The 22942-nt window shown below is 43.6% G+C and overlaps 1 protein-coding gene across 3 annotated transcripts; it reads right to left on the reverse strand.

Annotated features, from left to right (window-relative positions):
* Window positions 1-665: 665 nt before the first annotated feature.
* Window positions 666-15192, reverse strand: mymk (myomaker, myoblast fusion factor). Of its 3 annotated transcripts, XM_088335189.1 has the most exons (8): window positions 15058-15192; window positions 14824-14938; window positions 8317-8465; window positions 4668-4784; window positions 4435-4579; window positions 3682-3710; window positions 2183-2222; window positions 666-757 (listed from the first exon to the last, which is right to left on the reverse strand). In XM_088335189.1, exons 1-8 carry the CDS (start codon window positions 15190-15192, stop codon window positions 666-668), a joined length of 822 nt encoding a protein of 273 aa, XP_088191315.1. The 3 variants fall into 3 exon arrangements, with proteins under 3 accessions (XP_088191315.1, XP_088191314.1, XP_088191313.1); XM_088335188.1 differs by lacking the exons at window positions 2183-2222; window positions 3682-3710 and having other exon boundaries at window positions 666-857; window positions 4439-4579; XM_088335187.1 differs by lacking the exons at window positions 2183-2222; window positions 3682-3710 and having other exon boundaries at window positions 666-899; window positions 4439-4579.
* Between the last annotated feature and the right edge of the window lie 7750 nt (window positions 15193-22942).

Below are 22942 nucleotides of genomic sequence, written 5' to 3' on the forward strand. Positions count from 1 at the left end.
GTGCCCTGCGATTGGCTGGCAACCAGTTCAGGGTGTCCCTTGCCCACTGCCCGATGATTTTGCTGGGATGGGCTCCAGCACCCCCGCGGCCCTAATGAGGATAAGTGGTACGGCTAATGAGATGAGATGAGAATAGAATAGAACAAAACTTAGCTAGCCAGCTCCAGACTTCCTGTGCGCAGTTTGTATGTTCTCCCCGTGCTTGCGTGGGTTTCCTCCGGGCACTCCAGTTTCCTCCCACATTCCAAAAACATGCATTTCAGGTGAATTGGCCGGTCCAAATTGTCCGTAGGTGTGAATGAGCGAGCGAGTTGTCTGTCCCTATGTGCCCTGCGATTGGCTGGCAACCAGTTCGGGGTGTCCCCTGCCCACTGCCCGATATTTTGCTGGGATGGGCTCCAGCACCCCCGCGACCCTACTGAGGATAAGCAGTGCAGCTAATGAGATGAGATGAGATGAAAATTTAGCTAATATTTTGGAAGAAGTAGTTCGTAACTGTAATTACTTTTTTTAAAGTAACGTGCCCAAAACTGGTTATTATGCACTCGTGTTTTTCTTGTAGATACTGTGTTTGTTGTCAGCCCCGTTCCATGGTCCTTCCCTATTGCATTCTCATGACAACAAAATGTCCATTCAGCATCCTTCTCATTATGAGCGTTCCTTCCTTACTTCCACCCGTTCATCTCCTTCAGCTTGCTGATGCTGGTGCCCTTGACAGGTGTGGAGGGCGGGGTCGAGAAGACAGGTAACGCGGGGGCTTTTCCAGACGCGGTGAAGGCGTTCAAAAGCGAGCGACAAGCCGAAGTCTTTTTCACCAACTTCTGTGCTATGTCTTTTTTTTCTGACGTAGCTTTCTTCTCCGGTGTTTTTTTCTTCTCCTGGTAGGTCGGCGACATGCTCTGTGGATGAGTGGCAGAGATACAAACAGTATGAAAGGGAAGGGAAGGGGAGAACAGTGTTTATTTTACCTGTGAAAAGTGATGGGTGCTCAAAAAACTATGGGTCCCAACAGAGATCTATGGGTCCCCAAAATTTAGTGTGCTCCATGCTCTTACAAACTGCCGTATTTTCCCTTAAGAAATAAAAAAAAAATCTTTTTTTTTTCAAACATGTTCATTTATGTAGTTTAACATGTTATATTGTACATGTGTTTCCTTATATCATCTCATCTCATGAGCTGCACCGCTTATCCTCAGTAGGGTCACAGGGGTGTTGGAGCCCATCCCTGTCATGGTCACCGTGACGACCGGTCTGCCCCGCCCCCTGGGCACCAGCTGAAGCAGATCAGCTAATTGCGTGGCTGCTATTTAAGGTTGGGCTGTGGGCATTGCGGGGGTTGGCTCACTACATCTTTTCTGTTCTGTTATGCCTTGTCCTGTTTAGTTTAAGTCGGAGGAAACCTGTACCTGACCATTCTGAGTGTAAGAATGTTTTTGTTCTGTTTTGGTAAATAAAAGCTTTGATCGTACGCAATTGAGTTCTCCCTACCTGCCTCCTGCCTCCGTTCTGGTCCGGTCACCCCTTCCATCCCGTGACAATCCCAACAATCATCGGGGAGTGGGCAGGGGACACCCTGAACTGGTTGCCAGCCAATCGCAGGGCACACAGGGACAGACAACTCATTTACATCTAGGGACAATTTAGACCGGTCAATCCACCTGAAATGCATGTCTTTGGAATGTGGGAGGAAACCGGAGTGCCCGGAGGAAACTCACGCAAGCACGGGGAGAACATACAAACTCCGCACAGGAAGTCCGGTTGCTGGTTTTAACAAGAGGTTCCCAAGACATTAGAACTGTGCCGCACACGCGCTAACCACTGCGCCGCCGTGCTGCCCTCCTTATATCATATATATTGTTAATGAACATTTTGTTGTGAGACACTGAGTTGCTCCACATGAATGAGGTTTATTATAAAAAAGTTCAAAAATGAAGTCGCTTGGACGTTCACTGTAGAAGGAAAAAATACGTGCAAATAGAATTAAGTAGAATAATACATTTTCTTATTCAAATTATTAATCCCAAATTCATTCAATACATGGACTGAGCAATTAGGGAAAAAAAAACACCGGACCGTGTGTACAGTAAGATCAAACATCTAGTTGGATCCGTCCATATCTGTCTGTCCCTCACCCCCTCACACACCCCCCCTCCGGAGGAAACAAAGCCTATACAACAAGGACAGTACAAACATCTTCTTTGTTCCTTTATCTCTTTGTTTTCCTTATATCCTCACTGTAAAATGTGGTACTGGAGTGCCACGTCCAATTTCGTTGTCACAATATATCCCATGTTGTAACAATGACAATAAAGGTATATTCTATTCTATTCTAATTCTAATAATTTCTGCATGAAATTATTGTTGGTAATATACTGATTAAAAGGGATCACCACAAACCTGTCTTTTTTCATTTTCTCCTTTTATACTTCCTTTTTTCCTTAACTTCTTTATACAACATAGTTATTCGTGATATAATGCATCAAAGCAAGTGAGCCGGCTCTCTTGAATGAGTTGAGCCGAAAAAGCCGGTTCTCTAAAAAGAAACTGACTTTCACTACACACCTCGAAGTGGAGATCGGCGTGCAGACGAAAACTCGAACCGCGAGACCAAAACAACAATGGCGGATCTGCCTGACGAAAAGTTAAGTGCGGTAAATCTTTGTTAAAAAATGATAATGACAATTTCGTGTCAAAAAAGTTGCGTCCCGGGGACGCACGTTGATTTGACACCATGTGTCCTCAGCAAAAATAATGCGTCTAGGACGCAGGGACGAGAACACTGGGATAATGTAAAGGTTTAATGCACAGAGGAAGGAGAGGAAGAGTCTAGAGCAGCGGTCCCCAAACTACGGCCCGCCTCCACATTTCGTCCGGCCCCCTGGACAATACCAAAAAGCAATTTGATTTTTTTTTTCATATATGTGTATTTGTATTTGATAATAAAGTTGGACTTTGGCGATAAAATGTTCCTTAGTTATGAACTATTTTGATTTTTAACTATTATTTAGTAACTACTTTATACGGCGCAACAAGGGTCGTGTCAGAGAACCGAACCGGGAGGCAGGAAGTGTGAACTCAATTTCGTAACGATCTTTTACTTTTATTTAGAAAATAGAAGTTGTCCAACACGCAGGGACAAAAACGAAACAAAAACAGGCTTACAGGCAATCGGAAACTCAGACTAGGTAATACTCACAAAACAGGCTTAAAGGCACTAACTCAGACAAACGGGCATGACAGGTCTTCCTCGAGTCAAACAAAACCGAACCGAGCAAAACAGAACAATGCAGAACAGAATAATGCAATGATTCAGCAACCGCCAGTCCCCAAAACCCCCCCTTATGAATCACACACGTCATTAAGACAATCTGTGTCAGCCGGTGTCAAGGGGCGGGACTAGCTGGTTGTCATGGCGACCATGCAAGACATGACAGGTTGCTGACTAGCTAAAATGTTATATTTTGGGATTTTGGTGTTGTTTTGTAAAGCAAAGTGAAGTACCAGTACATCACCACTAGATGACATAGTCTCACAGGTCAGAGAAGGGTATTTGGGGCAAGTCTCACGGGACTTCACGTGATTTAATGAGACTGTTCAATAAATCACTCTTAATGTCAACAAGTAAATGGTGTCGTGTGAGGCTGACATTTACCGTCTATTTTGCATGTGAGATGTTTATACTGTGGGTTCAAATCCAGCTCCCGGCCTTACTGTGCGGAGTTTGTATGTTCTCCCCGTGCTTGCGTGGGTTTCCTCCGGGCACTCCGGTTTCCTCCCACATTCCAAAAACATGCATTTCAGGTGGATTGGCCGGTCCAAATTGTCCCTAGGTGTGACTGAGCGAGCGAGTTGTCTGTCCTCGTGTGCCCTGCGATTGGCTGGCAACTAGTCCAGGGTGTCCCCTGCCCACTGCCCGATAATTGCTGGGATGGGCTCCAGCATCCCCGCGACCCTACTGAGGATAAGCGGTGTAGCTAATGAGATGAGATGAGATGTTTGTAAAGGTTGTTTGGTGAAGTTTACAAAAAGTGGAATAGTACGAGTGAGTCATCCGTTAGCATAACCATTGTGGCTTTCTGGAAAACAATAGTTTTTTACATTTAGGCACTCCTGTAATCAACACACTTTTTCTGTTACAAACTGATCCCGGCCCCTCATCGCGGGGCGGCAGTAGCTCAGGAGGTAGAGCGCTCGTCTTGGGATCAAGGGATCCCAGTTCGAATCCCGGCTCGTCCGTGTTACATGTAGAAGTGTCCTTGGTTAAGACACTGAACCCCTAATACCCCCAATAAGCAGGTTAGCGCCTTACATGGCTGCAAGGCCGCTATTGGGAAATGTGAAGCACACTGTAAAGAAAGAATTTGGGGACCCCTGGTCTAGAGGGATGAGGAGATGTGACGGATAAGAAAGTGGAACAATTAAAAAGGTTATCACGTACGCAGCAGCATAACGTCCAGCAGCTGAGCTTGGCGGCGTTGCGTCCAGAGCCGGCATAACGGTTCTTCTTAGGCAGCAGCAGCACGAAGGACACCGACAACGACAAGTGGTAGAAGCTGTGCACGTACGCGTAGTCCCACTCCTGACACGCAGCAGCACAAAGACAAAGTGGTTATTTGCAAACGAGTTTCCATAAGCGGGCAAGAGTCGGCTGGAGGCGAGCAGGAAACCTCGAAGTAGAAGCGCAGCATGAGGGCCAAAGCGCCGAAACAGCAGCCGGGACCGACCTGCTGGGTGTAAACGCGCTTGTCGGGGTACACCGCTCGCAGCTCCTTCATTTTCTGAAGCTGACGAGAGAAAATGGAGTACGAGGTGAGGACGTCTTAAAGGTGAACGGGTTGGGGTTCAAAGAAGGCTTTTTGGAGCAGTATTTGAGAGAAGGTACTGTCAGAACCCGAACAGATACAGGACCCAATCGCGTGACGTTCTCACACAAGCCTTTTATTTCATGGGAAATGGGGAGTCATGCACGTTAGGAAGCCGGTCTGGCGTGGACAGACAGGAAGCCAGAGACCGACGGGATCGATTCCAATTGCCCGAGTTGATATCGGACAGTAGCAGCACGGCGGCACAGTGGTTAGCGCGTGTGCGGCACAGTTCTAAGGTCTTGGGAACCTCCTGTGCGGAGTTTCTATGTTCTCCCCGTGCTTCCACATTCCAAAGACATGCATTTCAGGTGGATTGGCCGGTCCAAATTGTCCCTAGGTGTGAATAAGCGAGCGAGTTGTCTGTCCTTGTGTGCTCTGCGATTGGCTAGCAACCAGTTCAGGGTGTCCCCTGCCCACTGCCCGATGATTGCTGGGATGGGCTCCAGCACCCCGGCGACCCTACTGAGGATAAGCGGTTCAGCTAATGAAATGAGATATCGGACAGATGGGGTCGATACCGGACAGGAAGGGACAGACAGGATTGACAACAAATCAGGATGTCGATAACTAACAGGAGAAACTAGACGGGAACGAAAACCGGAGAAAATAAGGAACAGGACCAAAATAGACAGAAACAAAACTGGAACACGAAATTAAACAGGACAAAAAAACGGGAACAATACCGGACTGAGGATATCAACAGGAAACCAGGACTGAGTCAGAACCCACGTCTTGTGGGGCAGAAATTTGTTTGACGGGCTGACAAGCAAGAGAGCGCTGAGTTTTCTATTGACCAAAAGCCAATCTCTCAACGAGCCACAGCTGGTGCCACACGGGAGGGGCCAATTGGGCACCTTGGCAACAATGACACACACAGGCGGGGTCAATTGGGCACCATGGCAACCGTGACACACAAGGGCGGATGGTGGAATAATAGTCTTTAGTCTGTAACAGTCTGTGGTCTGTACAGCCCTTTGAGACTTCTTCTGATTAAGGGCTATACGAATAAGCATGACTCGACTTGACTTGAGTTTAATAAATGTAATCTAACTCAAATGGTCGGTTGTAGATAGATAGATAGATAGATAGATAGATAGATAGATAGATAGATAGATAGATAGATAGATAAATAGATAGATAGATAGATAGATAGATAGATAGATAGATAGATAGATAGATACTTTATTCATCCCTGCAGGGAAATTCATTAGGGATGGCAATTCCGACTCTTCTTAGAGAACGAGCTTTTTCGGCTTGGCTCACTAAAAAGAGCCGACTCTTTCAGCCCACAAATGGCTCTTCAGGTTGTTTTTGTTAATTAAATTATATATAACCATTTATTATGTATTATTATGAATGACTTAAAAAGGAGGAAAATCAAGAAATAATTCCTGACCACCGTCAGTAACGATAACGGCGTTTTAATGGCGGAAAAATAATTGGTTAGACTACCCTGTTAGTGAAAAATCCACGCCGTTACGTAACTGCGTTATCTATATTCCTGATAATTACTATACTAAAAGAAAAAAAAATAGTAATCTGCTGCCACCTAGAGACATGGATGGATGTTCACCGTCATTTACCCGTCTGATCACTGGAATACAGTGGAACCTCGGTTTTCGAACGCCTCTCAGTTCGAACAAATCGGTTCTCGACCAAAAATTTCGAGAAATTCTTTTCGTTCAAAAAATCGGAGTTCGAACGCCGGTACGCTAGGGGCGATGCTGAGCGGCGTACGGGTGTAGATTGCCCCCACCCCTCATGAACTGTTGTCACGTGAGCGCGCACTTCTTTTTTCTTTCGTTTTTAATATCGGTGAACGGAGTGTTTTAACCCCTAATTATGCCTCGAAAGAAGGTCGGTGCAAGCAGCAAAGTTGCTACAGGTGAAAAAAGAAGAGTAGTGCGTACAACTATTGCATTTAAGAAAGAAATAATAGCAAAATATGAAGAAGATGTGCGAGTTTCCCTTCTTTCGAGGGAATAGAGAATGGCTTCTGCAGACCACCACAAAGGTAAGAAATCCTATTCATAATTCTTTTCTTTATCCTTTAACCCAGGGGTGTCGAACTCAATTTACCTTGGGGGCCACAAGATAGCACAAACATTCTCTCGGGGGCCGGACTAGTAGATTAGAAAGAAAGAAATAGAGAAAGAAATAAGACAAAGCAAAGGAGAGAAAAAGAGGGTGGGACAAAGAATGAGAGAAAGGGAGAGAGAGAGAGAGAGAGAGAAACATAGAAAAAGAGAGAGAGAACGTGAGAAAAAACAGATAAACACCAATAATGAGAGAGGGGGGAAAGAAAGATAAAGAAAGATATCCAAAGAGAAATAGAAAGAGAGAAGGAGAGGAAAAAGGGAGAGAAAGATATAAAAGGAGAAGAAGAGAATGGGAAAGCAAGAGAAAGAGAAAGAGACAAGAGAGAGAAGGAAAAATGGAAGAGAGAGCAAAATAAGATAAAAAGACAACGAGAGATAGAGAAAGAAACAATTAGAAGCAAAGAAAGTGAAAGAGAGAGAGAGAGAGACAAAAAGAGAGGGGAAAGAGAGAGACAAAAAGAGAGGGGAAAGTGAAAGAGAGAGAGAGAGAGACAAAAAGAGAGGGGAAAGAGAGAGACAAAAAGAGAGGGGAAAGAGAGAGAGAGACAAAAAGAGAGGGGAAAGAGAGAGAGAGAGAGAGAGAGAGAGAGAGAGAGAGAGAGAGAGAGAGAGAGAGAGAGAGAGAGAGAGAGAGAGAGAGAGAGAGAGAGCAATAAATACATACAAGTACAGTGTCTTTGTTCGAGGCACCTGGCTTTGGCAACATCAAGTGGACATATTTCAACCTGCAGCTCGTCTTTCTCTTGCGCTTCTCTGAGCGTTGTCTCGCGGGCCGGATTCAATCCCTTGGCGGGCCTGATCTGGCCCCCGGGCCGCATGTTTGACGCCCCTGCTTTAACCGCTCACCACTTTTTGTGGAGACCTGGGTGCTAAATGACGTGTAAACGACCTGATTTTTTTATTTTTACACGTTCATGTTAGCGTAATCTTTCGTACGGAAGATTACGCTAACGCACGATTAGCCTGGGTTAGCTTCATGTTTACTTTCATGGTAAACGTTCAGGGTGTTGTAACGGATTAAAACAATTTTACATTACTTTTAATGGGAAAAACGATTTTCAGTGATAGACCAAATCGGTTTTCGAACAGGGTTCTGGAACGGATTATGGTCGAGAACCGAGGTTCCACTGTATTGCAAAGACACTTAACAATGGCATGATTTTTTTGCAACCTTAAAATGGGGCAATTTCCTGCGGCACACAATACAAGGTCTCCCAGAACAATAGTTGACACTGGTAGAAAAACAGTGAAGTAGAAGAGCAGGAGGAGTGGAGGAATAGTAGGCGATAAGGAAAAATAAAGGTGAGTGATTAGTGGAGAAGATAACTGCCAAGAGGCCGAACAGAACCCACCCATTTGACGGTGATGATGAAGACGGCCGACCCGATCGGACCCGAGTAGATCCCGTATCCCCAGCGGTCCTGGTAGATCCTCACTGCAATGCTCAGAACCCCGAACATGGTCAGACTGGAACGCTGTGGCTCCTCAAAGTCGCCCAGGGCTAAGATCACAAACGAGACCTTTTCGTTAGTTGATCTAGGACCATCGAGCTGAGGAACAACTTGGAATTTCACTGAGGGGCACCACACAAGACTATCAACAAGTCAGCTCTGGACTCTGGAAAGTCGACCTAGAAACCTACACCGAAGCCAAGTAACATCTCCTTTAGAGAACCACACACTTAAAAATCAATGACTTATCTCCATGGTAGCTTAGATGTCCACTATCTTCTGAGAAATGTGTACAAGTTTACCACCTGTTTGACTGTCAAATCGAGTTGGAACACAGGTGTCAAACAGGTGGCCCGCGGGCCAGATCGGGCCTGCTAAGGGATTGAATCCGGCCCGCGAGACAACACTCAGAGAAGTGCAAGAGAAAAACAAGCTGCAGGTTGAAATATTTCTACTTGATGTTGCCAAAGCCAGGTGCCTCTCACAAAGACACTGTACTTGTATTTATTTCTCTCTCTCTCTCTCTCTCTCTCTCTCTCTCTCTCTCTCTCTCTCTCTCTCTCTCTCTCTCTCTCTCTCTCTCTCTCTCTCTTTCTTTTCCACACCTTTCTCCCACTCTGTCTCTGTCTCTTTCACTCTCTGTGTCTCTTTTTCTCTTCCTTTGTTGCTCTTTGTCTCTTTCTCTCTCTGTGTCTTTTAACCTCTTTTGCTCTAACTTCCTTTTTTCCTTTTCTCTCTTTTCTCTTTCTCTCTTCATACCCTTTGCGCTTTCTTTTCTTTTTTCTCTCTTTCTGTCTTTCTATTTCTCTTTGAATTTCTTTTTTCTCACCCTTTCTTTTCCCCCTCCCTCAAAACTTTTTATCTTTTCTTTCTCATGCTCTCCCTCCCTCTCTTTTTCTTTCTTTGTCCCGCCCTCTCTCCGTTTCCTTCCTTCTTTCTCTTATTTCTTTATCCCTTTTTCTTTCTCTATAATCTACTAGTCCGGCCCCCGACAGAATGTTTGTTGTATCGTGTGGCCCCAGGGTTAAAATGAGTTTGACACCCCTGCGTTAGAAGTTAGACTTCTTAGTGTACTGAATTCCCAAGTAAACCTACATCCACAGAACCCACAGAAAAACCTGACAAAGAGTCATTAACACAGCCCAGAAAATTGTCAGCTGCTCTCTGCCCAGTCTGGAGGACATTAATGCGGCAGAGCTTTCTCTCACCCTGGCCCTCACCTCCCTGACCACCTGCCATCTGGTGTACCAGGTCCCTTAAAACTAAAAATAACAGCCTCAGACAAAAAATCTTCATCCCCAACCTAAACAAAACTTGAAAATATATTACTTATGAATTCAGAAATGTATATTCATATTTTATTTATTTACCATCTACTGCTACAGTCATTGTAATGTTTTCTTTCGACTATATTCCCAGGGTGGCTTGGTAGTTATTACGCAGCCCCATGGTATGGGGGTCCAGGGATCAATTCCAGCTTCTGGCGTAGCTGTGCAGAGTTTGCATGTTACCCACATTATCCGGGACCTTCTGTTTCCTCCCACATTCCAAAAACATGCATGTCAGGTGACTCCAAATTGTCTGGAGGTATAAATGTGCGTGTGAATGGTTGTATGTCTCAATCTGTCCTGCGATTAACTGGCAACCAGTTCAGGGTGTCCCCTGCCCACTGCCCGAAGATAGCTGGGATGGGCTCCAGCACCCCCGCGACCCTACTGAGGATAAGCGGCGCACAAAATGGATAGATATATTCTAATGCAACAACTTAAGCCAGTCTACAAGCACAACCTTGTAAATATTAAATATTAAATATTAAATATTAAATATTAAATATTAAATATTAAATATTAAATATTAAATATTAAATATTAAATATTAAATATTGAATATTGAATATTGAATATTGAATATTGAATATTAAATATTAAATATTAAATATTAAATATTAAATATTAAATATTAAATATTAAATATTAAATATTAAATATTAAATATTAAATATTAAATATTAACCACATTCCAAAGACATGCATTTCAGGTGAATTGGCCGAACCAAATTGCCAACGATATCAAAGAGATCAAAGCCAGCAGGGAAGCAAATGTTGTGACCCATTTCATCTGCAGAAACTGTAATAAAAACCTCATCATCCAGTCCAGTGTGAATGTAGTTCAAGACATGGGAACCTTCTGCGTGGGTTCAAATCCAGCTCCAGACTTCCTGTGCTCCTGTGCTGATGAGATGAGATGAGAAATATACTAATGCCAATAAAGACATTTCTGTCCTGCTATAAGCCACTCCAAAGTTATTTATCCTAAGAATTCCTCGTAGAAGTCTGAAAGTCTTAGAAGACGTAGACTTAGAAATCAAGTCCCCTGAAAAAGTCCCCAAAAAATCTTTCAAGACCAATTACAAACTTTTACAGAACTCCACTAAAAAAGGTTCAATCAAGCCCACCAGTAAAGCATGCCCTAAAATCCGCTTAGTCTACTCAAAATTCATACCCTATGTTTGATATGTTTTGTTTTTAGTTTTTTCATACATCAAAAATGTAAGGTCCAACCCAAACATCAAGAATAAGTCGGGTGGACCATGAAAATATGTTGAAAAGATATAGACATAGCAAAGCTCTTTCCGAAAGACATCTATTTGGTTAAAAACAAAGGTTCTGGGGACTTTATTTGGTCCACGTTGGATGGGCTGAACCAGGGGTCATCAGTAATTGATTTTTGGAAAAAAAATAAATATTTAAGTGCGAAAAAATTAATGTTAATTTTTTCGCGGCAAGGCCAATTAATGGGTATTTATTGGATTTCTAGCCATTAATTGGTAATTTAATGGTATACTAGCCGGTGACGACAGGAAATTTTCTATCGATCCAGGATTGGATGACTCCTGCTTCTTTGCATCACTTTCTTTCTTCAAGTGCTGACTTTTAATGTGGCTTTCCAAATTGCTCCAACCGGTGTTGCGCCGTTGGATGCGCTCGGCGCCACATGAGCAGCGCCATTTGCCGTTGACGACATCAATCTGCGTGAAGTACTCTCTAACCATTTTTTCCTTCGGTCCCATAACCGTGCGAAGATTACAATCAATACAGCGTAGTAGTAGTGGTGTACAACGTGTGCGTATGTGCATCCACGACGTACGTGCTTGAGGCAAAACGTGAGCCAATCAACAAGCCCGATTTTGTCCCGACCAATAAAAAGCTGCTTTGCAACCACACTACGTACGTACAGCTACCGTGTTTCCCCGAATATAAGGCCGGCCTTACTTCAAAATCATCGTCAAAAATTGAGGTTTTGAAATAAAAATATGTGCAAAGGTAATAAATTTTCGCTAAAAATTTCTTAGAAAAGCATTGCCGTTGTTAAATAACGTTGATATCTACGGTTTTCATAGGTAATATGAGCCCGAATATTTTCGCAATTAATGGGTCGCAATAATTGCTAATTATTTAAATTTTGCAATAAATGGATTTATGAGTTTAAGCAACCATTCCATTAATTGTTCGCAATTAATGGCATTAATTTTTCACCAATCATTTATTGCTGACCCCTGGGCTGAACATAACTGACTTAAGACGTCAATTCTTGGACTATGACCAGATTTACCTCAAAATCCAAAAGACATCGTACTGGGCGGAGGTGAGTACAAGGGCCTTTTATAGTCTCATCTAATCAGCTGTTGGAACATATGTGCATGTGTGCACAGCACATGTCATCAGCAACTGTGTAAGTGTGTGATCTTCTATTCCTTTGGTTTGCAGCTGGTATAAAATGCTGCTGAGGCTTTTAACTAGGACAGAATTTTTTTTAATCACATTAACCTGATTTCAGCTGACATACTAGGGAAGGTTTTGATGGTATTATACACAATCTTGCAAGGACCTGGCCCCTTCATCTCATCTCATCTCATCTCATCTCATTAGCCGTACCGCTTATCCTCAGTAGGGTCGCGGGGGTGCTGGAGCCCATCCCAGCAATCATCGGGCAGTGGGCAGGGGACACCCTGAACTAGTTGCCAGCCAATCGCAGGGCACACGGGGACAGACAACTCACTCGCTCAGTCACACCTAGGGACAATTTGGATCGGCCAATTCACCTGAAATGCATGTTTTTTGGAATGTGGGAGGAAACCGGAGTGCCCGGAGGAAACTCACGCAAGCACGGGGAGAACATACAAACTCTGCACAGGAAGTCTGGAGCTGGATTTGAACCCACGCAGGAGGTTCCCATGACATGAACTGTGCCGCACAAGCGCTAACCACTGCGCCGCCGTGCTGCCTTGGCCCCTTCATATATTTCTAATTTAATTTCGCTTCATGTTCCTGCTCGGAGCCTTTGCCCGGAAAACGCTGATCTACTCGTGATTCCAAGAGCCAAGAAGAAATCCACAGGTTCGAGAGTTTTCTCCGTTGGGGGCCCCGATGCTCTGGAATGCTCTGCCTTCTGAGATTCGATTTCCAACTTCAGTGGAAGCGTCTATGCTTTAGACACTGATGTCTTAGGAGGGATGTTGACCTCATACTCTTGTCCTTTTGTCCTTGAAGGAGAAGAATGATCCTCGTTGTGTCATGTCCAGCTGGCCCCGCCCCCTGGGCACCAGCTGTAGAAGATTTTCTAATTTGCGTGTGTGCTTTTTAAGGGCGGGTTGTGGGTTTTGCGGGTGGCTGGTTCATTGCATTTTCTGTCCTGCATTAGTCCGTTCTGTTTTGCTCTGTCCTGTTTTGTTTGATTCGGAGGAAACCTGTACTTGTCCGTTCTGAGTGTAAGCCTGTTTTTGTTTTGTTTTGTACCTGAGTGTTGGACAACTTTTATTTCCTTAATAAAACTATCTGATCGTTACCACGAATGAGTTCTCCCTTCCTGCCTCCTGCCTCCGTTCTGGTCCGGTCCCGTGACAGATTGTTGCACTGTGTATGCATTTCGAGCCATCATACTTGGACCTGATTTTGGGACAGGAAGCTGTCAACGGGACACTCTGTTAATACCTATATATAATGAGGATAATGTATATGTATTGTCTTTTTATCCCCTTGCAAAATATATTGAAGCCTGGTCTTCCTGGAAGGGGGATTACCTCATGTGCGTCCCCTTTTCAAGATGTCTTCATTTTCCTCAGGCTGAGGTTTCTTTTTGAATTTTTCCTTGCTTTCGGGTAGGTTTCAGATAGGACTCACTGTATTACATATGGTGAAATGACATCTGAGCCCTTTAGTGTTACCTGTGGTGTTCCGCAGGGTTCAGTACTTGGCCCCCTTCCTTTCAGCATTTACATGCTTCCATTAGGTGATATTATTCGCAAGTATAATATCACTTTTAATTGCTACGCAGCTGACACTCAACTATATCTTCCGATGGAGGAATCTGCCACGCTAAACTGTGGAAATTTGGAGGCCAGCCTCCCTGAAATAAAAGAATGGATGTCACTCAACTCCTTGCGTTCTTATTCTGAAAAGACCAAAATGTTAGTTATTAGTCCACTTGTTTTCAGTCAAGAATTCAGGTGTCATATTTGACCCCAATCCGTCCTTTCAAACACACGTTAAGAATATTACTAGAACAGCTTTTTTCCATCTTCGCAACATAGCTAAAATTCGCTGTCTCAGTCGGATGTGGAGATTATAATTCATGCGTTTGTTACCTCCCGTCTCGATTACTGTAATGCACTACTCTTCGGTCTCCCGAAGTCCAAAATCAAGAGCCTTCAGCTGGTACAAAATGATGCAGCGAGACTTTTAATTAAGACAAGAAAGTTTGATCACACCACCCCGATTTTAGCTATCCTGCATAGGCTCCCTGTTAGCTTAAGATGTGATTTTAAGGTTCTGCTGGTAGTAGACAAAATCATGCATGGACTTGCTCCCTCATATCTCGCAGATTTAATTTCCCCCTACGTTCCGGTCCGGAAGCTTCGCCCTGAAAATGCTGGTCTGCTAGTGATCCCAAGAGCCAAGAAGAAAACTGCAAGTTCGAAAACGTTCTCCATTTGGGCCCCGGTGCTGTGGAATGCTCTTCCCCCTGAGATTCAATCTGCAACCTCAGTGGAAATGTTCAAATCTAATCTTAAAACACACTTCTATTCTATAGCATATGACTAACCTATATTTTATGTTGACATTATCTGTGTATTATTTGCCCTCATGTAGGGTTTAGATGAGGGGATGGTGTCATAATAGTCTGTGGTTTGCAATAATCTGTGGTCTGTGCAGCCCTTTGAGAGTCTTTGTGATTAAGGGCCATAAAAGTAACATGACTTGAACTCAACACCAAGGGATTTTTAATTTGTCCTGGCTATAAGGCCTCCAATGCCCGTTCTAACTCTTTGGTTAGATAATGTCAAGTATATTAGTTTAAAGTCCATCATTATGCCACATCTGGTCAAAATAGCGTTGCAAGGGTACTCACCAATGAGCGTGACCCACATGGACAGCGCCGTCCCATACACGCTGAAATACTCGAGAATGTCGTACCTCATGAAGCAGAGGATGGACAAGCCTGGACCCTCGCAGGCATGAAAGATCTGCACACCAAAACAAACACATTGGAATCTCTGTCATATCCATTTGAAAGACCAAGTGATGAATTGGGTTAGGGTGGTCCAAAATATTCAAGTACTCCAAAGCAAGGAAAATGTTTTACCGCACTGAAGAACATGGTGAAGAAATAGACCATGGCCTCCATGTGGAAGCCCCTTTTGGCAGCCACGCTGGCAGTGGGCAAGAACACCACACTACTCACAGTAGGCAGCAGCATCTTGGCAATGTAGGCGCCCATCTCCACAGAGGGACCAAAACGTGCCTTGTTCTTCTGGATTCTGAGAGAAAGTGTGAGGGGGCTCAGTAGGAAAGTCAGCCTGCCAGCTGTCCCATACAGATCTTTAACAACTTAAATGTCCATGGGGTGTGTGTAGAAGCTCAGGAGAGCGCCCATGTGTTACTATGAGCAACTGTTTGCCCAGCAGCGTTGCAATCTTGACCGCCAGGCAAGAATTGGCTGTGACACTTGTTAGCATCTCTGCTTACAAAAGTGCTAGTGCTTTAGAGCAGTGTTTTTCAACTGGTGGGTCAGGATCAATAATTGCTTCTCAGCCTCGTTTTTAGATGGTCACGAGCATTTACCTTGGCAGATGACACTAAACTGTATTTTCCTATGGAGGAATCTGCTCCACTAACCTGTGGAAATTTGGAGGACTGCCTTACTGAGATAAAAAGATAGATGTCACTTAACAAGTAAGACCAAAATGTTGATAATTGGTCCATCTAAATGCCGTGACTTGTTCTCAAACACTTTTCTGAACAAAGACAAATATAATTTCACCCATAGTGACTCAGTCAAAACTCTAGGTGTCATATTTGACCCCAATCTGTCCTTCCAAACACGTGTTAAGAATATTCCTAGAACAACGTTTTTCCATCTACGCAGCACTGCAAATATCCCCCCTATGCTGTTTTATTATATGTCATGCGCTTGTTACCTCCCATCTTGATTACTGTAATGGCAGTGGCTCAGGAGGTAGAGCGCTCGTCTTGGGATCAAGAGATCGCAGTTCGAATCCCGGCTCTTCCGTGTTACATGTCGAAGTATCCTTGGGCAAGACACTGAACCTCTAATGCCCCAATAAGCAGGTTGGCGCCTTACATGGCTGCACGGCCGCTATTGGGAAATGTGAAGCACACTGTAAAGTCTTGACCTGAAAAGCGCTATATGAATGCAGATCATTTCATTTACTACTCTCTGGTCTCCCGAAGTCTAGCATAAAGAGCCTGAAGCTGGTACAAAATGATGCAGCAAGGCTTTTCAACAAGACAAGAAAGTTTGATCACATTACCCCGACGTGGTTCGATAGCGTTCTCCATACGGGTACGGGTGCTCTGGAATGCTCTGCCTTCTGAGGTTCAATCTACTGTTTAAACCTAGGGTTAAAACACACTTCTACTCTAAATGGTAAATGGTAAATGGTTTGCATTTATATAGTGCTTTTCAAGTCAATGAAGACCTCCCAAAGTGCTTCACACTTACCCATTCAGACACACACTCACACACCAATAGCGGCCATGCAGCCATTCTATAATATTTCATGTTGAAAATATCTGTGTATTGTTTGTTATTGCAACATCCGCTGCAGCCTGGTCAGCCTGGAAGGGGCATTACCTCATGTGCGGTCCCTTTTTAAGGTTTCCTTATTTTCCTCATGTTTGGTTTTTCCTTGCCCTCATGTAGGTTTTAGATCAGGGGATGGTGTAATACTGGTCTGGAGTCTGTACATCCCTTTGAAACTCCTTGTGATTAAGGGCTATATAAATCAACATGACTTGAACTGACTTGGCAAATTATGTTAAAAAGAAGAAAAAAATAGAGGATCAATTACCCTCATTAACAGTAGATGGCAATAATACCCCACTCAATCTCTTCTTCATGTTCAGTCAGGAACTTAAGCTGTTTGGCAAGGAAGAATGGGCAAATATTTCTGTTTTAACACGTGCAAAACTTACCCAAATGAGTTGTGCAGCTAAAGGAGGTTGTGCAAAGTATTAACTCAAAGCAGGCTAATATTTTTGCAACCCCTATTTTTCAATTTTTAAAAATGTTGAATACATTTGTGGGGAATGGGAGATCGACAGACGGATCGGTGCAGCGTCTGATGTCATGTGGACCCTGTACCGGTTCGTCCTGGTGAAGAGGGAGCTGAGCCGTAAAGGCAAACCTCTCGATTTGCCAGTTGATCTATGTTCCTACCCTCACCTATGGTCATGAACTGTGGGTCATGACCGAAATAACACGATCCTGGATACAAGGGGATGAAATGAGTTTTCTTTGCAGGGTGTCTAGGCTCTAACTTAGAGATAGGATGAGAAGCTCGGTCATCCTGGAGAGACTCAGTTTAGTGACGCTGCTCCTCCGTATTGAGAGGAGCCAAGTTGAGGTGGCTCGGGGCTCTGATAAGGTAGGTGTTCCGGGCATATTCCACCGGCAGGAGGCCCCAAAGACGACCCAGGACAAGCTGGAGAGACTAAGGCTACGTCCTATTCTTCTCACTTTGTCGTGATTGGCTGACGTTCTCCACTTAAGCGGTCTGCGTCTAGAAATGGACGTTCGAGTGTACTCTTCGTATCCCCGAGTGTTTCTCCATACTACAAGGTACCCACTACTTCTCTTGCCTGATTCATGCCTGCCTCCTGTTTTTGACCTGTTTCCGTTCCACGTTTTGCAACCTACTCTCCCGCCCCGGCCATCGACTTACCTGCTAAGCTGCACCTTCCGTCTATCCGTCACGGAGCTGCCATTCCGCCCGAAGAAGCTGACGACCAACAAGCGCCGACGTCCCAAGCCAGCTCCAACAACTCTTTCAAATAAAAACTATTCTGAAACGAACGCTATTGGATCCGAGAGTCTGTTCTGGTCCCTGACACACTTTCCCTTGCTATTTGCCCTGGTTACTCGGTTTTACGCGTGCACGTGCAAATGGGATGTGTCCCAATACTCTCAAGACCGAGGGAGAAGTGCCCTTCAACCCACAAAATAACCACTTCAGATGGAGGGAGCTCAGGAGCTGACTTGGAACTAAGTGACTTCCCAGAAGACTTTGCGAATTCTCAACATCAACAAACATGGCTGGCAAGGAACCGCACCATTGTAAGTCATTTCCCACAACTATGCATGTATTTGCCACGAAATATATTGAGATATCTTAGTCAGACATAAGTGCAATAGAAAATCGTATTTTCGCGTTAAAACATGAACAATGGAAAATCGCTACTCTATACAGTGCACAAATCTACTGAGTTGTTTACATGTGACGTAGGCCAATACGTCACTGATTCGTATTAAGGCCATCTACTGGACTGGGGTGGAACCTTGCAAGTGCCGTCCAATTTCTTAGGCGACAATGTTCACTTGCACTCTTCTCACTGAGGGGACTTCCCTATGGAGGGACCTCACTGGAGGGTTCTCAGGGCCAAGTGAGAGGAATGGGATTGGGCCTTCTAAGCTGGTCAGAGAACGCCGTCGGATGAGCTGGATGAAGTGGCTGGAGATAGGGAGGTCTGGGCTTTCCTGCTGAGGCTGCTTTCCCCCGACCAAACCCCGGCTGAAGATAACGGATGGATGGATGAATACATTTGGTTTCTTTTCACGATGGGGGCTCACATGTTGTGGATTCTTAGAAAATATTTTGAGTGTCTTATCTATAATTGGGAAGCCTGAAATATAGTAATATTTCAAAAGGTTCGTGAGGGGCCAATACATTTGCGAGGCACTGTATACACCAGTGTTCTCGTCTGCCCGCGTCCCTGCGTCCTAGACGCATCATTTTTGCTGGGGACGCATCGTCTCAAATCAACGTGCGTCCCCGGGACGCAACTTTTTTGACACAAAATTGTCATTATTACTATGATAATAAAGGTATATTTTAAGACATTCTATTCATTCTATTCATTCTAAGACAAAGGGTGTATTATTATTATTATTATTATTATTATCATTATTATTATTATTATTATTTTTTTTTAAACAAAGATTTACCGCACTTCAAACTTTTCGCCAGGCAGATCCGGTAGATGTTGTTTTGGTCTCGCGGTTCGAGTTTTCGTCTGCACGCCCATCTCGAGTTGTGTGGTGAAAAGTCCGTCTCCTTTTAGAGAACCGGCTTTTTCGGCTCAACTCATTCAAGGGAGCCGGCTCTCCAACGGCTCACTTGCTTTGATGCATTCTATTTCGAATTATTATGTTGTATAAAAAAGTTCAGAAAAAAAGGAAGTATAAAAGGAGAAAATGAAATTAAAAAAAAAAGACAGGTTTGTGGTTATCCCTTTAATCGGTATATTACCAACAATAATTTGATGCAGAAAATGAATGAATAATTTGATGATTAAAACTCCCCGCGACCCTACTGAGGATAAGCGGTGTAGCTAATGAGATGAGATGATTAAAACTGAATGAATATATAGATTTTTATTATATATTTGTCACGGATTTACAATTTCAACCACGATAACACCAAATTTTGGGGACCCATAGACAGTGTTTGCGCACTGCTCGCACATTCCCAGCGCACAAGAAAATCTAGCCGGCGCACAAAAATGAGGGCTCTAAATTACTAATTGAGAAGCGACTTAAGACAAAGTTACAGTGCATGAAGGTAAAAATACCCGGGTTCCCCTGACGTTGTGTCCTAAATGCGGTACATTTTGAAGTCGAGTCGAAGTAGAACGAAGTTGAGTAAAGTTAGTAGAGTTGGTCGAGAACCGGCTTCTTCGGCTCGGCTCACTAAAAGGAACCGGCTCTTTCGGGTCCTAAACGGCTCTTCAGGTTGTTTTTGCTTCTCTAATCCCAACATGACCAAATATTATGTAAAATTATGCACAAAATGACTAAAAGGAATGGGGATAGAACAAAAAAAAAAAAAGAAAAAGTAGTGAAAAGCCGAGAAAAAAAGAAACAAAAGGAAGAGAAAAAAAGAAGGAAACATTTTTAAAAAAAGCCAGAAAAAAAGAAAAGAAAGAAATGTAGGAAAAAAGTAAATAGAGAACAAAAAGAAAAAAGTAACAGCTCGGAAAAAATAAACACAATGAGATTTTTTTTAAAGAAATTTTAAAAAAGGAGAAAAAACCACTGAAAAAAGAAGAAAAAGTTTGTGTTGCATTCAAATCATTTCCAATTATATCAAGTGAATCTTGTTGCCAACATTGTACTTCCACTAAAAAAATGTGATTAAGTACAGTTCTGTATCTTGCAACCGACTCAATAAGCCCCCCAAAAATGTTAATATTATGCGACAAAATACATCAGGAAATAAAAAGAAATGGATATCTTGTGAAATAGTTGTAAGAACAAACAACGTTTGTAGGCCGTACATGAGTCAATTCATTCAAAAGAGAAAAATCATTTTGCATTGCCGGAAACTCAGCAAAATGTAACTTGATGTCAAGTTTTGGACATGTTATGATAATTCATTATCTTGCCACACTTGGGATTATGGTTGCTCGCTGTCGTTTCAAGCGTTGCTCACCGACTTTGTGTGAACGCTCAGACCCGTGGAAAATTACAGGGAACATTGCCCATAGATCTCTGTTGGGACCCCGGGACCCATCACTTTTCAGAGGTAAAATGAACGCTGATACACTGCCAAATATTTTTTCTTCCTGCCACTTTAACTCATCCACATACTTCTTTTTATTTTTAGTAAAGATGTCAAACTCCATCGCGGTGTGGAAGCGTCCCACAGAAACGACCCCGGGACCAGGAACTCTTTCCAGGATATTTAATTCTTTTTCCCGTCGGCGGCCAACCTGCTTCCCCGGAAAAAAAGCGTCTGGGTCAGGGTCGTTCGTCTTTTGGCCCAATGTCTGACTGACAGACAGACCGACGGCCGCAACGGAGATGATGAATGTCGGCGTGCTGCTTCGTGGAAGCTTTATGGACGCGCCGGGATGTTGCACATCAAACGGGATGAGACGGGCCAAGTGTCTTCAGACTTTGCCGCAGACCTTTTTTATGTTCATAAAGACAGATTTATAGTAGATAACTCGGTAAACAAAAACACCCTGCCGTATTTTCTGCACTACAGGGTTTGTACATCGTTTTCGTGGTAAAATTCAAGCACTTCTTAAGGACTTTCAAAGCCAATTTTTCCAATTCCCCAGTACCATTTAAAGAATAAATCCGGTCTGAGTTTTGTATTTTGCAGAGGCACAAATATATCTGTGATTTTTAATCTTGTGTGTGCATTTATCAAGACATATGATTTCTAGATTTAGAGAATATATATATATACATCTCATTTTATTGTGACTTAGTTTTTTTTCCGAGCTGTTACTTTTTTCTTTTTGTTCTCTATTTTTTTTTTCCTACATTTCTTTCTTTTCTTTTTTTCTGGCTTTTTTCTAAATGTTTCCTTCTTTTTTCCTCTTCCTTTTGTTTCTTTTTTTCTGAGCTTTTCACTACTTTTTCTTTTTTGTTCTATTCCCCCCTCCCTTTAAGTCATTTTGTGCATGATTTTACATAATATTTGTTCTTGTTGGGATGAAAGAAGCAAAAACAACCCGAAGAGCCGTTTAGGACCCGAAAGAGCCGGTTCCTTTTAGTGAGCCGAGCCGAAGAAGCCGGTTCTCGACAAACTCTACTAACTTTACTAAACTTCGTTCTACTTTGACTTGACTTCAAAATACCGCATTTAGGACACAACGTCAGGGGAAGCCGTGTATTTTTACCTTCATGCACTGTAACTTTGACTTAATTCGCTTCTTAATCAGTAATTTTGAGCCCTCATTTTTGTGCGCCGGCTAGATTTTCTTGTGCGCTGAGAATGTGCAAGCGGTGCGCAATTGCGCACGCGCGCAGCTTAGAGGGAACACTGACCCTAATACAGTATTGAGAAAATTCGAGGCAGTCATAACTTCTAACTCATTCTTAAAATATTTGGGAATTTCACTTAAGTTTTTGGGAGTGGTCTTGTCTAAATCTTGCAATCTAATTCTCCTCAAAAGGTGCTAACATGGAGGGAGTGGCTGGAAAGCCCACACCTGTGCCAATTTACTATCCACGCCTGAATCTCAATTTTCAGCCACTGTATATAAGTAAACTCTGACATTAGAGGTGGTGGGGTCTCATCTCATCTCATCTCATCTCATCAGCTACACCGCTTATCCTCAGTAGGGTCGCGGGGGTGCTGGAGCCCATCCCAGCAATCATCGGGCAGTGAGCAGGGGACACCCTGAACTGGTTGCCAGCCAATCGCAGGTGGTGGTCCTTCTGTCATAATCTGCAGTGGGCCCATAAAGCGGGGAAGCAGGACCTAAGGCAGGCATGCTCAAAAGATAACAAAACCCAGGAACAAAGTAACAAACAAATAAACAGTCTCAAAACTAGAAACAATATGTCCAAACCAGTAAAAGGAAACAAAAACCAGACCTGATGTGAAAATGGTAATGACCCGACTACCTATGGTGTCAGAGTTATTCATTATAAGGAGCCGGGATAGTTAAATGCAGGTGTGGACATTGACAAGGCACAGTTGGGCACTCTCCAGCCACTCACCCAAACTTGGCGCCCTCTAATGGGCGGAATGAATCGTAACAAGTCTATTACACGAAAATATTTTGACTCGTTCTGATTTTTCATTGAACAGTAAGGTCTAGGAATGGAAGATGGACTATAGTTTCTACTTGAGCATTAGATTGAGATTTCTTCTTGGGTTCAACCGTTTTGAAGTTCCGATTCCATTTGGGGGATTGCCATTGAGTTATTTTCTGCATGCATTTGCTCAGTTGATAGTGACAGTTGTTTTCATTCCTCAGCTGTCACACCTACTTGGACATCATACTCACCAATACTATGGGAGCCCATCCCAGCCATCTCCGGGCAGTGGGCAGGGGACACCCTGAACTGGTTGCCAGCCAATCGCAGGGCACACGGGGACAGACAACTCACTCGCTCAGTCACACCTAGGGACAATTTGGACCGGCCAATCCACCTGAAATGCATGTCTTTTGGAATGTGGGAGGAAACCGCAGTGCCCGGAGGAAAC

Source organism: Urocampus carinirostris, chromosome 5, assembly GCF_059441175.1.
Source record: "Urocampus carinirostris isolate Australia breed hairy pipefish chromosome 5, RoL_Ucar_1.0, whole genome shotgun sequence".
Classification (NCBI taxonomy): Eukaryota; Metazoa; Chordata; class Actinopteri; order Syngnathiformes; family Syngnathidae; genus Urocampus; species Urocampus carinirostris.

Bases quoted from the DNA above. Each gene is read 5' to 3' on its own strand.
- mymk (XM_088335187.1), bottom strand. From the start codon at position 15,192: ATGGGCGCCTACATTGCCAAGATGCTGCTGCCTACTGTGAGTAGTGTG. The intron at 8,466-14,823 runs GTGAGTACCCTT...TTGTGATCTTAG, and splicing joins CATGTGGGTCACGCTCATTG to CCCTGGGCGACTTTGAGGAG. The intron at 4,785-8,316 runs GTGGGTTCTGTT...TTCTCTCGTCAG, and splicing joins TCATCATCACCGTCAAATGG to CTTCAGAAAATGAAGGAGCT.